General features: G+C 45.4%; 1 protein-coding gene across 1 annotated transcript in view; it reads left to right on the plus strand.

The window, feature by feature from the left end:
• LOC126183346 (HEAT repeat-containing protein 5B) overlaps positions 1-13,379 on the plus strand; it is a 268,954-nt gene that overhangs the window by 59,751 nt on the left and 195,824 nt on the right. Inside the window, exon 2 of the mRNA XM_049925227.1 lies at positions 5,845-5,983. Within this exon, the coding sequence (XP_049781184.1) occupies positions 5,845-5,983 (139 nt within the window). The remainder of the gene's footprint in view (positions 1-5,844; positions 5,984-13,379) is intronic.

The raw sequence follows: 13,379 nt of genomic DNA on the forward strand, positions 1-13,379 counted from the left end.
TCGCACGGAAATGCCAGTTTGCTTTAACGTCCGAGGAATTCTTCACTTAAAGTACTGTTTGAACATAAAAAACTATTGGGTACAGTGCAAAAATAATTTTGGTGGAGGTCTTAATTCTTATAAACTGATAACTGTATTTGCATTTAACGCATAATTCTGTGATCACATATAAAGAAAATTTTCTTATAAAGTAAGCTTAAGGTGCAGTTTGCACATTTAACTATTGGATACAGTACAAGAATATTTCCTTTGTGAAACCAGCACCTATTCTTTAAAAATGTCGATTGTGTGCTTATTTATGTGCCATTAAAATGTTCATATGTAATAAAAACAATTTACGGTCATTTTATTTAATAGAGAAATAACTGAACTATTCTGCTCAGTGTTTCCAAGAAGATGAATTTGTAACTATGGTTGATTTTGCGTGACTTATGAATATTAACGTCTGAATAACTTCTCAACCATTGTCAACTGTCATACGTCGTAGGCAGTGCCACCCCGTCCATTAGAGGTTAAAAGACTGAAATTTATGCATGAAAATCTGTGCTACGACATTCTAACATCAAGCTGTAAAAAAAAGTTAATACATGAAACTTCATAAAAATATGTTCGCGACTGTAAATGCGGAATGTACATGTGGCTGCAATACAACATGAGGAAAACGCAGTGCAGAATGTTAAGAATGCGTTCCATGTGTTAGCATTATAAAATAGACACTCTTATGCTAAAACAGAAACTCATATGCTAACATTACCTAAAAAGGAAACTAGACTTTTCTACTAAACACACACTGTAATAGTTAAGCATCTTCAGGCTGTTTTTTACTAAAAATATCTTATGAATTGATGAGATTCACGGCGATGAAGACTTCCAAGCCACTGTAGCTGGCCGGAGTGGCCGAGCGGTTCTAGGCGCTACAGTCTGGAACCGCGCGACCGCTACGGTCGCAGGTTCGAATCTTGCCTCGGGCATGGATGTGTGTGATGTCCTTAGGTTAGTTAGGTTGAAGTAGTTCTAAGTTCTAGGGGACTGATGACCTCAGAAGTGTAGTCCCATAGTGCTCAGAGCCATTTGAACTATTTTGGAACGGGGAGAAGCCATTCACTTCGCAGTAGTTTGCAGAGCATGGATTTAGATGTTTTACCTTCGTTGTATCTCAGGGTGAAGCGAGCAGTTTCATGAGAGACGCTATATTAACAGTGTAAAATATCAAATGGCTCTGAGCACTATGGGACTTAAGAGCGGAGGTCATCAGTCCCCTAGAACTTAGAACTACTTAAAGCTAACTAACCTAAGAACATCACGCACATCCACGCCCGAGGCAGGATTCGAACCTGCGACCGTAGCGGTCGCGCGGTTCCAGACTGTAGCGCCTAGAACCGCTCGGCCACCTCGATCGGCTGTAAAATATCGATTGGACGTGATATATTATTCTGCATTTCTCACAAAGAACAACGCAGTTAACGTTACTATTGTTAATTCAAACGATTTCGACCGATATAGTAGTTATGCCAAGCAGCTGCGCCATTGAAGACATTGGATGTGGCGAGGTGCTCTTTAAAATGGCAATGATTTTCCAATACTCGTCGTGCAGTACTTCGATAACACGTGTGGTTGGAAGCTGAAACTGTTTTTAATTAGAAACGTGAGCTCAAAAAATTTGTCCGTGTATTACCGTTATGATGCGACGGTGAAATCTTATAAGAGGAAAACGGTCCTGCTGTATCGTATGCCACTCACTTCGAAACGAGGAAGAAACTGTTGGATGAAAATGTACTGAGAATAGTACAGTGAGTTATCAATAAGTTAGCCTCTCTTCTCTGTAGTTCTGAATCGGTAGAAGTGTGTAGACGTCGGAAGGCGTCGGCCGGTAGTCATTTGTTTACCTGCCTGACGATACTGTGTCGGGTAGCCATTGTTAAGTGCTAAATTGATAGGTTGTACTTCATTCTATTTCGTGCTGTTTCCTTTCCTGGGAATAAGTGTACGTAATTGTTGCAGTTAGGACTTCTTTAAGCATGTAGATATATAAGATAATTTCAGTTTTGATTGCGAAGAACATTTAAGCGATTTTTAACTCCGCACGTGACGTCTGCGTCTCGTATGGGATTATAGCGACGTAGATGAATGTCATGTATTAATTAGAAACGGTTCGATCACTGTCGTGTGCATTTTAAGTGTTACGGCAATAATTGTCGAATAAAATGGCTCAAATGGCTCTGAGCACTATGGGACTCAACATCTTAGGTCATAAGTCCCCTAGAACTTAGAACTACTTAAACCGAACTAACCTAAGGACATCACACACACCCATGCCCGAGGCAGGATTCGAACCTGCGACCGTAGCAGTCCCGCGGTTCCGGACTGCAGCGCCAGAACCGCTAGACCACCGCGGCCGGCTAATTGTCGAATAAACTCGTTGGTTCAGCGGACCGCTGTTATCAGTGTAAAGAGAAACAAATTTTCAAATATTCCCAATAGAGACAACAGGGCGTGCTGAAAGGGAATGCCTCTGAATTTTTTATGTGAAAACTTCTAAAGCTTCTTAAATAAAACAAACGTTGTTGACATTCTACATCTTTGCTCTTCATGTGTACATATTTATTTCTCAACATAGCCATCCTGGCGACGTTCGCCCAATGAGAGACTTGTTTGCTGATACCGTCACTGCAGAATGACACGGTTGACGGAGCCCCGACCTCACCTCTGTTTGCACCGCTTCATCACTATGAAAGTTAAGTCCACGAAGGTGTTCTTTAAGTTTTGGATACAGATAAAAATCGGATAAAGCCAAGTTGGGGCTGCATGGAGGATGATCGATGACAGTGGACCCTAGACGTCGGATAGTTGCACATATTCCAGCGCTCGTGTGTGGTCTGGTATTGTCACGCAGAAGGAGAGGGTGCCCCTCGAATTCGAAACTCGATTACAATACACTGTTTCTCATGCACCAACATAGTTATCTCACATACCACCATGTTACATGTTACAGTTCGCAGCGCTCTAGCAGCAGAAGGCTTGCAGATATGTGGATATGAAGGGAAAATATGTAGAATGTTACTAACGCTAGAGTTGTTTAAAGAGCTTTAAGATTCTTACATAAATTCGGAGACATAACTCGTATGTTACTGGACACTCTTTACCAGATTGGGAGCCACAGATGAAGTTCAGAAGAATGTCGTCAAAGAACCAGATTTTACTTCTTTCATACTTCTCAGGGTGTCATCACAAGAAGCTAGGTTTGGCATTAAAGCGACGTGTCCTCTCCACCGAGGGCGTTCATACCCCGGGGCAAGGGTAGAGCTAGGTTCTTTTTTTTCCCTAGAAAATGATTTACAAGTCCGTCTTATGTAGGTTTTTAACAGGGTCTAACTGGAACATTTTTATGGCTACTTACAAGTCGCCATTCGTCTTCAAAAATATTAAAAATACACCATATCCCGGGTCTGGCTCCCCCCCCCCCCCTACATATTGTGGTGTGAGCGCTTTTGCTCACCACGTATGTAGCAGTCGTAGAAGATGTTGGTTTACTGTTAAAATTCTAAGACCTGACGTTCGTTGAAGAATGAAGCAAAATTGTGCATCCTCCTGCATATACTGTCAGAACGCGATGCCCCACAGCTCTTATCCACACTGACGGAAATAAGAATCGCAATACCAAGAAGGAGTTGTGCGACATAAATGAAAGTTGGTAGTGTTTCTACGATGACGTGTAATCCAATTTCGCGCCACTCGCATAAGAGTGAATGGCGCCAGTAGCTAAGGATGTCTTTTAAGGAGACAAAGACGCCATTATCAACACCTCACTGAGTTTGAACGAGGTCGTGTGGTAGAGCTACGAGAAGTTGGATGTTCCTTCTGCGTTATTGCGGAAAGACTTGGTAGTAATGTTTCCACTGTACATGTTTGCTGGCAGCGGTGGTCACGAGAACATACGGTAGCAAGAAGACCGTGCTCCCGACGGCCACGTGGCACTACCGAAAGGGGAGACATCGTGTTCGGCGTATAGCTCTGGCGTATCGTACTGCATCTGCAGCAGCACTTTGAGCAGTAGTTGACACTACGGTGACACAACGAACTATTGCAAATCGGTTATTTCTAAGGGCAGCTCCGAGCCAGACGCCCTGTAGAGTACATGCCAATAGCCCCCAACCGCCGCCATCTGCCACTTCAGTGGTGTCTAGCGAGAGCTGATGGGAGGGCGGGATGGAGGTCTTCAGTGTTTTCTGATGAAAGCTGGTTCTGCCTCGGTGCCAATGATGACAGTGTGTTGGTTACGAGGAGGCCAGTTGAGGGCCTGCAGCCAACCTGTCTGCGTGCTACACAAACTTAACCTTCATCTGGAGTTACGGTCTGTAGTGCGATTTCGTATGACAGCAGGAATACTCTTGTCGTTATCCCACGCATCCTGACTGCAAATTTGTCCGTCAGTCTGGTGCTTCGACCTGTTCTGCCACTCACGAACAGCACCCCAGGGAGTGTTTTCCAGCAGGATAAGGCTCATCCACATACCGCCACTGTGACCCAACGAGTGTCGAGATGTTGCTTTGACCTGTTCGGTCACCAGATCTGTTTCCAGTCTAGCACATACGAAACATCATCAGACGACATCTCCAGCGTTATCCACCGAGCGAGGTGGCGCAGTGGTTAGCACACTGGACTCGCATTCGGGAGGACGACGGTTCAATCCCGTCTCCGGCCATCCTGATTTAGGTTTTCCGTGATTTCCCTAAATCGCTTGACGCAAATGCCGGGATGGTTCCTTTGAAAGGGCACGGCCGATTTCCTTCCCTATCCTTCCCTGACCCGAGCTTGCGCTCCGTCTCTAATGACCTCGTTGTCGACGGGACGTTAAACACTAATATCCTCCTCCCCTCCAGCGTTATCTACAAACAACATTAACCGTCCGTGTGTTGACCGACCAAGTGCAACGGGCATGGAACTCTGCCCCACAAAGTGACATCCAACACTTCTACAACATAAAGCATGCACGTCTGCAAGCTTGCATTCAACATTCTGGCGGTTACGCCGGTTATTAATGTACTAGCATTTCACATTTACTATGGCTTATCGTACACTTACATTAACCTGTGATCTTGGAGCGTTAATCAACAGTGTTACAGATGTGGTCTCGAAATTTCACTACGCAGCGTTAATTATTTTTTGTTGCAGAGATTTTTTCCTGTGAGAGTATGTGAAATATGTCATATTACCACCATGAGCTGCTGTACTTTACTTACACAACCAGTTTCAATCGTCTGACCATTATCAGGTTCACAAATGTATTCGCAGCATCATGTTACGCGATATATAAAAATATAATCGTCAGGTGATAAAACCATGAATTACACACTTTTATCATATCGTGAAGAAACTGAAAAAGAAATGATTTTCGGAAGGATCGTCTCAGCATATATTAAAGTCAAAATCAGCTTAATTTTTATGCATATAAAACTTTTCCTTTATTTTATCTATGGATTGTTGCAAGGTGGTGGTTTTTAAGCGTAAAATCTCGTATGCTATCTGTGGAATATTGCAAGGTGATGGCTTTTAAGCGTAAAATCCTATGGTAATAAATGTTGCTATGTTTATTAAACATCTAGAAGTGTTAGTATGCTATTCATAGTAAATAACGCTATTTTTCAGATTTCCAGCGGAGATAATATTGCGTTATTGCCAAAAGTATGTGGTCGTATTTAAACTTGCCGTATTTTAAATGCTGAAATTGTGAAAGATCATGTTGTAACTTAAATGTAATTGGAATATCACAGGCTACTATATAAATTGTGAACCCTATGATGACAATAATAATGGTTGTAATAAATGACATTTTCTTGTTTGTAGCCCTGCCATGATGATGGAGCTGAGCCATAGTCTGACGCTAAATGAAGAGGCCCTGCGTCAGATTCCGGAGGCCAAGAGACCAGTATTTGTATTTGAATGGCTTCGCTTCCTCGATAAAGTTCTTGTAGCAGCACAGAAAGTAAGCCATTCTTCTTACTGATGATATGACTTTCATAGGTGATCATCATCTTAGTGGTATGCTCCTTTAGTCTTGAGAGCGAAATAAAGGATTTAGCTGTTACGGTTGTAGAATATTTAAGTTTTTGTTTCCAGTTCGACTTTCTCCTCAAAAGAAAGCAAGAAAGTAGTTAGTTTTATTTTCGTTTGTGACTATTTATTGGGAAAGTGAATGACCTATGAAAAGAAGATGCAGTCAGACCTAATAGAATCATGTAATAAAACAAATAGAGCAATATAAGGAAAAGGGGATAGGTTAGGTATAAACGAAATGAAAAGAGTAAAGGAGAAAAAAAAAAGAATGGTACAGAGGAAAGGTAGAGCAAGACAGCATGTGTAGTGTCATTGCTATTAATATTACTATTTAATGTACTCTGTACTATGTCAGGCTGTAGTGACCTATCTCCCAAAAGTTAAAGTGCTATTTGTATATCTGTGTTATAACCATATTTAGCAGGTTTTTACTCCTCTGCACAGTTCAAAAATTTCACTGTCATACTGAAGGTACTGTACATATACACTCCTGGAAATGGAAAAAAGAACACATTGACACCGGTGTGTCAGACCGACACCCCCGGGGTGTCGGTCAGACCCAACATACTTGCTCCGGACACTGCGAGAGGGCTGTACAAGCAATGATCACACGCACGGCACAGCGGACACACCAGGAACCGCGGTGTTGGCCGTCGAATGGCGCTAGCTGCGCAGCATTTGTGCACCGCCGCCGTCAGTGTCAGCCAGTTTGCCGTGGCATACGGAGCTCCATCGCAGTCTTTAACACTGGTAGCATGCCGCGACAGCGTGGACGTGAACCGTATGTGCAGTTGACGGACTTTGAGCGAGGGCGTATAGTGGGCATGCGGGAGGCCGGGTGGACGTACCGCCGAATTGCTCAACACGTGGGGCATGAGGTCTCCACAGTACATCGATGTTGTCGTCAGTGGTCGGCGGAAGGTGCACGTGCCCGTCGACCTGGGACCGGACCGCAGCGACGCACGGATGCACGCCAAAACCGTAGGATCCTACGCAGTGCCGTAGGGGACCGCACCGCCACTTCCCAGCAAATTAGGGACACTGTTGCTCCTGGGGTATCGGCGAGGACCATTCGCAACCGTCTCCATGAAGCTGGGCTACGGTCCCGCACACCGTTAGGCCGTCTTCCGCTCACGCCCCAACATCGTGCAGCCCGCCTCCAGTGGTGTCGCGACAGGCGTGAATGGAGGGACGAATGGAGACGTGTCGTCTTCAGCGATGAGAGTCGCTTCTGCCTTGGTGCCAATGATGGTCGTATGCGTGTTTGGCGCCGTGCAGGTGAGCGCCACAATCAGGACTGCATACGACCGAGGCACACAGGGCCAACACCCGGCATCATGGTGTGGGGAGCGATCTCCTACACTGGCCGTACACCACTGGTGATCGTCGAGGGGACACTGAATAGTGCACGGTACATCCAAACCGTCATCGAACCCGTCGTTCTACCATTCCTAGACCGGCAAGGGAACTTGCTGTTCCAACAGGACAATGCACGTCCGCATGTATCCCGTGCCACCCAACGTGCTCTAGAAGGTGTAAGTCAACTACCCTGGCCAGCAAGATCTCCGGATCTGTCCCCCATTGAGCATGTTTGGGACTGGATGAAGCGTCGTCTCACGCGGTCTGCACGTCCAGCACGAACGCTGGTCCAACTGAGGCGCCAGGTGGAAATGGCATGGCAATCCGTTCCACAGGACTACATCCAGCATCTCTACGATCGTCTCCATGGGAGAATAGCAGCCTGCATTGCTGCGAAAGGTGGATACACACTGTACTAGTGCCGACATTGTGCATGCTCTGTTGCCTGTGCCTATGTGCCTGTGGTTCTGTCAGTGTGATCATGTGATGTATCTGACCCCAGGAATGTGTCAATAAAGTTTCCCCTTCCTGGGACAATGAATTCACGGTGTTCTTATTTCAATTTCCAGGAGTGTATAATCAAGCACACAAAGGGATAATGGCCCTTTCTGCAGACAATAAAAAGGAAGACAGATGTATAGATGTGTTCACTGAAGTGGCGAAAGTAATGGGATACCTCCTAATAGGGCATTGGACCTCCTTTGGCCCAGTGTAGTTCAGCAACACAATGTGGCATGGACTCAACAAGTCTTTGGAAGTCCCCTGCAGAAATAGTGAGCCATGCTACCTGTATAGCTGTCCATAATTGCAAAAGGTTTGCTGGTGCAGGATTTTGTGGATAAAGCAGTCTGTCCCTCTTGATGTTATACTATAAATCTACATCTACATCTACATCCATACTCCGCAAGCCACCTGACGGTGTGTGGCGGAGGGTACCTTGAGTACCTCTATCGGTTCTCCCTTCTATTCCAGTCTCGTATTGTTCGTGGAAAGAAGGATTGTCGGTATGCCTCTGTGTGGGCTCTAATCTCTCTGATTTTATCCTCATGGTCTCTTCGCGAGATATACGTAGGAGGGAGCAATATACTGCTTGACTCTTCGGTGAAGGTATGTTCTCGAAACTTTGACAAAAGCCCGTACCGAGCTACTGAGCGTCTCTCCTGCAGAGTCTTCCACTGGAGTTTATCTATCATCTCCGTAACGCTTTCGCGATTACTAAATGATCCTGTAACGAAGCGCGCTGCTCTCCGTTGGATCTTCTCTATCTCTTCTATCAACCCTATCTGGTACGGATCCCACACTGCTGAGCAGTATTCAAGCAGTGGGCGAACAAGCGTACTGTAACCTACTTCCTTTGTTTTCGGATTGCATTTCCTTAGGATTCTTCCAATGAATCTCAGTCTGGCATCTGCTTTACCGACGATCAACATTATATGATCATTCCATTTTAAATGACTCCTAATGCGTACTCCCGGATAATTTATGGTATTAACTGCTTCCAGTTGCTGACCTGCTATTTTGTAGCTAAATGATAAAGGATCTATCTTTCTGTATATTTGCAGCACATTACACTTGTCTACATTGAGATTCAATTGCCATTCCCTGCACCATGCGTCAATTCGCTGCAGATCCTCCTGCATTTCAGTACAATTTTCCATTGTTACAACCTCTCGATACACCACAGCATCATCTGCAAAAAGCCTCAGTGAACTTCCGATGTCATCCACCAGGTCATTTATGTATATTGTGAATAGCAACGGTCCGATGACACTCCCCTGCGGCACACCTGAAATCACTCTTACTTCGGAAGACTTCACTCCATTGAGAATAACATGCTGCGTCCTGTTATCTAGGAACTCCTCAATCCAATCACACAATTGGTCTGATAGTCCATATGCTCTTACTTTGTTCATTAAACGACTGTGGGGAACTGTATCGAACGCCTTGCGGAAGTCAAGAAACACGGCATCTACCTGTGAACCCGTGTCTATGGCCCTCTGAGTCTCGTGGACGAATAGCGCGAGCTGGGTTTCACATGACCGTCTTTTTCGAAACCCATGCTGATTCCTACAGAGTAGATTTCTAGTCTCCAGAAAAGTCATTATACTCGAACACAATACGTGTTCCAAAATTCTGCAACTGATCGACGTTAGAGATATAGGTCTATAGTTCTGCACATCTGTTCGACGTCCGTTCTTGAAAACGGGGATGACCTGTGCCCTTTTCCAATCCTTTGGAACGCTACGCTCTTCTAGAGACCTACGGTACACCGCTGCAAGAAGGGGGGCAAGTTCCTTCGCGTACTCTGTGTAAAATTGAACTGGTATCCCATCAGGTCCAGAGGCCTTTCCTCTTTTGAGCGATTTTAATTGTTTCTCTATCCCTCTGTCGTCTATTTCGATATCTACCATTTTGTCATCTGTGCGACAATCTAGAGAAGGAACTACAGTGCAATCTTCCTCTGTGAAACAACTTTGGAAAAAGACATTTAGTATTTCGGCCTTTATTCTGTCATCCTCTGTTTCAGTACCATTTTGGTCACAAAGTGTCTGGATATTTTGTTTAGATCCACCTACCGCTTTGACATAAGACCAAAATTTCTTAGGATTTTCTGCCAAGTCAGTACATAGAACTTTACTTTCGAATTCATTGAACGCCTCTCGCATAGCCCTCCTCATACTACATTTCGCTTCGCGTAATTTTTGTTTGTCTGCAAGGCTTTGGCTATGTTTATGTTTGCTGTGAAGTTCCCTTTGCTTCCGCAGCCGTTTTCTAACTCGGTTGTTGTACCACTGTGGCTCTTTTCCATCTCTTACGATCTTGCTTGGCACATACTCATCTAACGCATAATGTACGACGGTTTTGAACTTTGTCCACTGATCCTCAACACTATCTGTACTTGAGACAAAACTTTTGTGTTGAGCCAACAGGTACTCTGAAATCTGCTTTTTGTCACTTTTTCTAAACAGTAAAATCTTCCTACCCTTTTTAATATTCCTATTTACGGCCGAAATCATCGATGCCGTAACCGCTTTATGATCGCTGATTCCCTGTTCTGCGTTAACTTTTTCAAATAGTTCGGGTCTGTTTGTCACCAGAAGGTCTAATATGTTATCCCCACGAGTCGGTTCTCTGTTTAACTGCTCAAGGTAGTTTTCAGATAAAGCACTTAAAAAAATTTCACAGGATTCTTTGTCCCTGCCACCCGTTATGAACGTTTGAGTCTCCCAGTCTATATCTGGCAAATTAAAATCTCCACCCAGAACTATAACATGGTGGGGAAATCTACTCGAAATATTTTCCAAATTATCCTTCAGGTGCTCAGCCACAACAGCTGTTGAGCCAGGGGGCCTATAGAGACATCCAATTACCATGTCTGAGCCTGCTTTAACCGTGACCTTCACCCAAATCATTTCACATTTCGGATCTCCGTCAATTTCCTTCGATACTATTGCACTTCTTATCGCTATAAACACGCCTCCCCCTTCACTGTTCAGCCTGTCTCTACGGTATACATTCCAATCTGAGTTTAGGATTTCATTACTGTTTACGTCTGGTTTCAGCCAACTTTCTGTCCCTAGTACTATATGGGCATTGTGACCGTTTATTAATGAGAGCAGTTCTGGGACCTTTCTATAGATGCTCCTGCAGTTTACTATTAGCACATTAATAGTGTTATTCCCTGTTGCATTTTGCCTACTCCTACCTTGCCGCGTCTCAGGAGGCGTCTTGTCGGGCCTAGGGAGGGGATTCTCTAACCTAAAAAACCCCCATGTGCACTCCACACGTACTCCGCTACCCCTTGTAGCCGCTTCCGGCGTGTAGTGCATGCCTGACCTATTCAGGGGGACCCTACATTTCTCCACCCGATAGCGGAGGTCGAGAAATTTGCACCCCAGATCTCCACAGAATCGTCTGAGCCTCTGGCTTAAGCCTTCCACTCGGCTCCAAACCAGAGGACCGCGATCGGTTCTGGGAACGATACTACAAATTGTTAGCTCTGATTCCACCCCGCGAGCGAGGCTTTCCGCCTTCACCAATTCCGCCAACCGCCTGTACGAACTGAGGATGACCTCTGAACCCAGACGGCAGGAGTCATTGGTGCCGACATGAGCAACAATTTGCAGTCGGGTGCACCCAGTGCTCTCTATCGCCGCCGGTAGGGCCTCCTCCACATCTCGGATGAGGCCCCCCGGCAAGCAGACAGAGTGAACACTGGCCTTCTTCCCCGACCTTCCCGCTATTTCCCTAAGGGGCTCCATCACCCGCCTAACGTTGGAGCTCCCAATAACTAATAAACCCCTCCCCCCGTGTGCCTGCTCGGACCTTGCTGAAGGAGCAGCCACATGTCCACTCACAGGCAGAGCGGGCGATGCCACACGGCCAGCCTCCACATTGACCCTCCGCCTCGTGCGCCGCGAACGCCGCTGAACCCGCCACTCCCCTTGGGGAGAGGATGGCCCAACCGCGCTCGGTACCCGCGAAGATGTCTCGACAGCAGGGACAGTGTGTGAAGCATGTAACACCTGGGGTGTACCCTGCGACGCACCAGACTCCCCACTGCCGCTACACTCCGAGGCAGCAGCCTGAAGACGGCTGACCGCGGCCATCAACACGCTCAGCTGTTCGCGAACAGTGGCCAGCTCCTCCTGCGTCCGTACACAGCAGTCACACATCCTATCCATCCTAAGGAATCAATTTACTGAAGAGCGTTGTTCAACCTTTAACTAGACTGCTAATTCACTAAAGGCGGCTGTTTATTCACTAAACTGGGGTTGCTAGCCACTTCTTGTAGAAAACAATGAAAATTGCACTACCTGTCTCGGACTGTATTGAAAACAAACACTAGCACTACTGGCACTATGGTTGACTAAAGGGACTCTCTCTGACTGTATTCAAAACAAACACGAAATCTATGGAACACTATTAATAGCACCAGACAATTAAAGCTTCCTAAAAGCAAATACACACGGAAGAAGTGACAAGTAAGAAAAATACAGTTAATACTTAAATTAAGGCAGCTCGCTGCACAGCAGACGTGAAGCAGACGGCAGTTACGACGACACTGTTCGATGGGATTCATGATGGGCAATCTGGGTGGCCAGATAATTCACTAGAATTGTCCAGAATGTTCTTCAAACCAGTGGCAAACAATTGTGGCCCGGTTACATATTGCATTGTCATCCATAAACATTCCATTGTTGTTTGGGAATATGAAGCCCATGAATGGCTGCAGAAGGTCTCCAAGTAGCTGAACATAACCATTTGCAGTAAATGATCATTTCTGTTGGACCAGAGGACTGAGTCCAATCCTTGTAAGCACTATTATGGGGCTACCACCAGCTTGCACAGTGCCTTGTTGACAACTTGGGTCCATGGCTTTGTGGGCTCGGCACCACACTGGAACTCTACCATCAGCTCTTACCAACTGAAATCGGGATTCATCTTACCAGGCAACAGTTTTTCAGTCATCTAGGGTCCAACCAATATGGTCACCAGCCCAGGAGAGGTGCTGCAGGCAATGTCGTTTTAGCAAAGGCACTCACCTCAGTCGTCTGCTGCCATAGCCCATTAATGCCAAATTTTACCACTCTGCTCTAACAGATACATTCATCGTACGTCCCACATTGATTTCTGCAGTTATTGTGCTCAACGTTCCTTCTCTATGCAAATGCTGCTGCTCAAGGTCGTTAAGTGAAGGCCGTTGGACACGGAATTGTCTGTGGTGAGATGTAATGCCTGAAATTTGGTATTCTCGACACATTCTTTACACTGTGGATCTTGGAATTCTGAACTCCTTAATGATCTCCAAAATGGAATGTTCCATGCGTCTAGCTCAGACTACTATTCTGTGTTCATAGTTTGTTAATTCCCATGAGGCAACCATAATCACATTGGAAACCTTTTCACATGAATCAATTGAGTACAAATAACTGCTCCAGCAGTGCACTGCCCTTTTATATATT

Source organism: Schistocerca cancellata, chromosome 4, assembly GCF_023864275.1.
Source record: "Schistocerca cancellata isolate TAMUIC-IGC-003103 chromosome 4, iqSchCanc2.1, whole genome shotgun sequence".
Taxonomy (NCBI): Eukaryota; Metazoa; Arthropoda; class Insecta; order Orthoptera; family Acrididae; genus Schistocerca; species Schistocerca cancellata.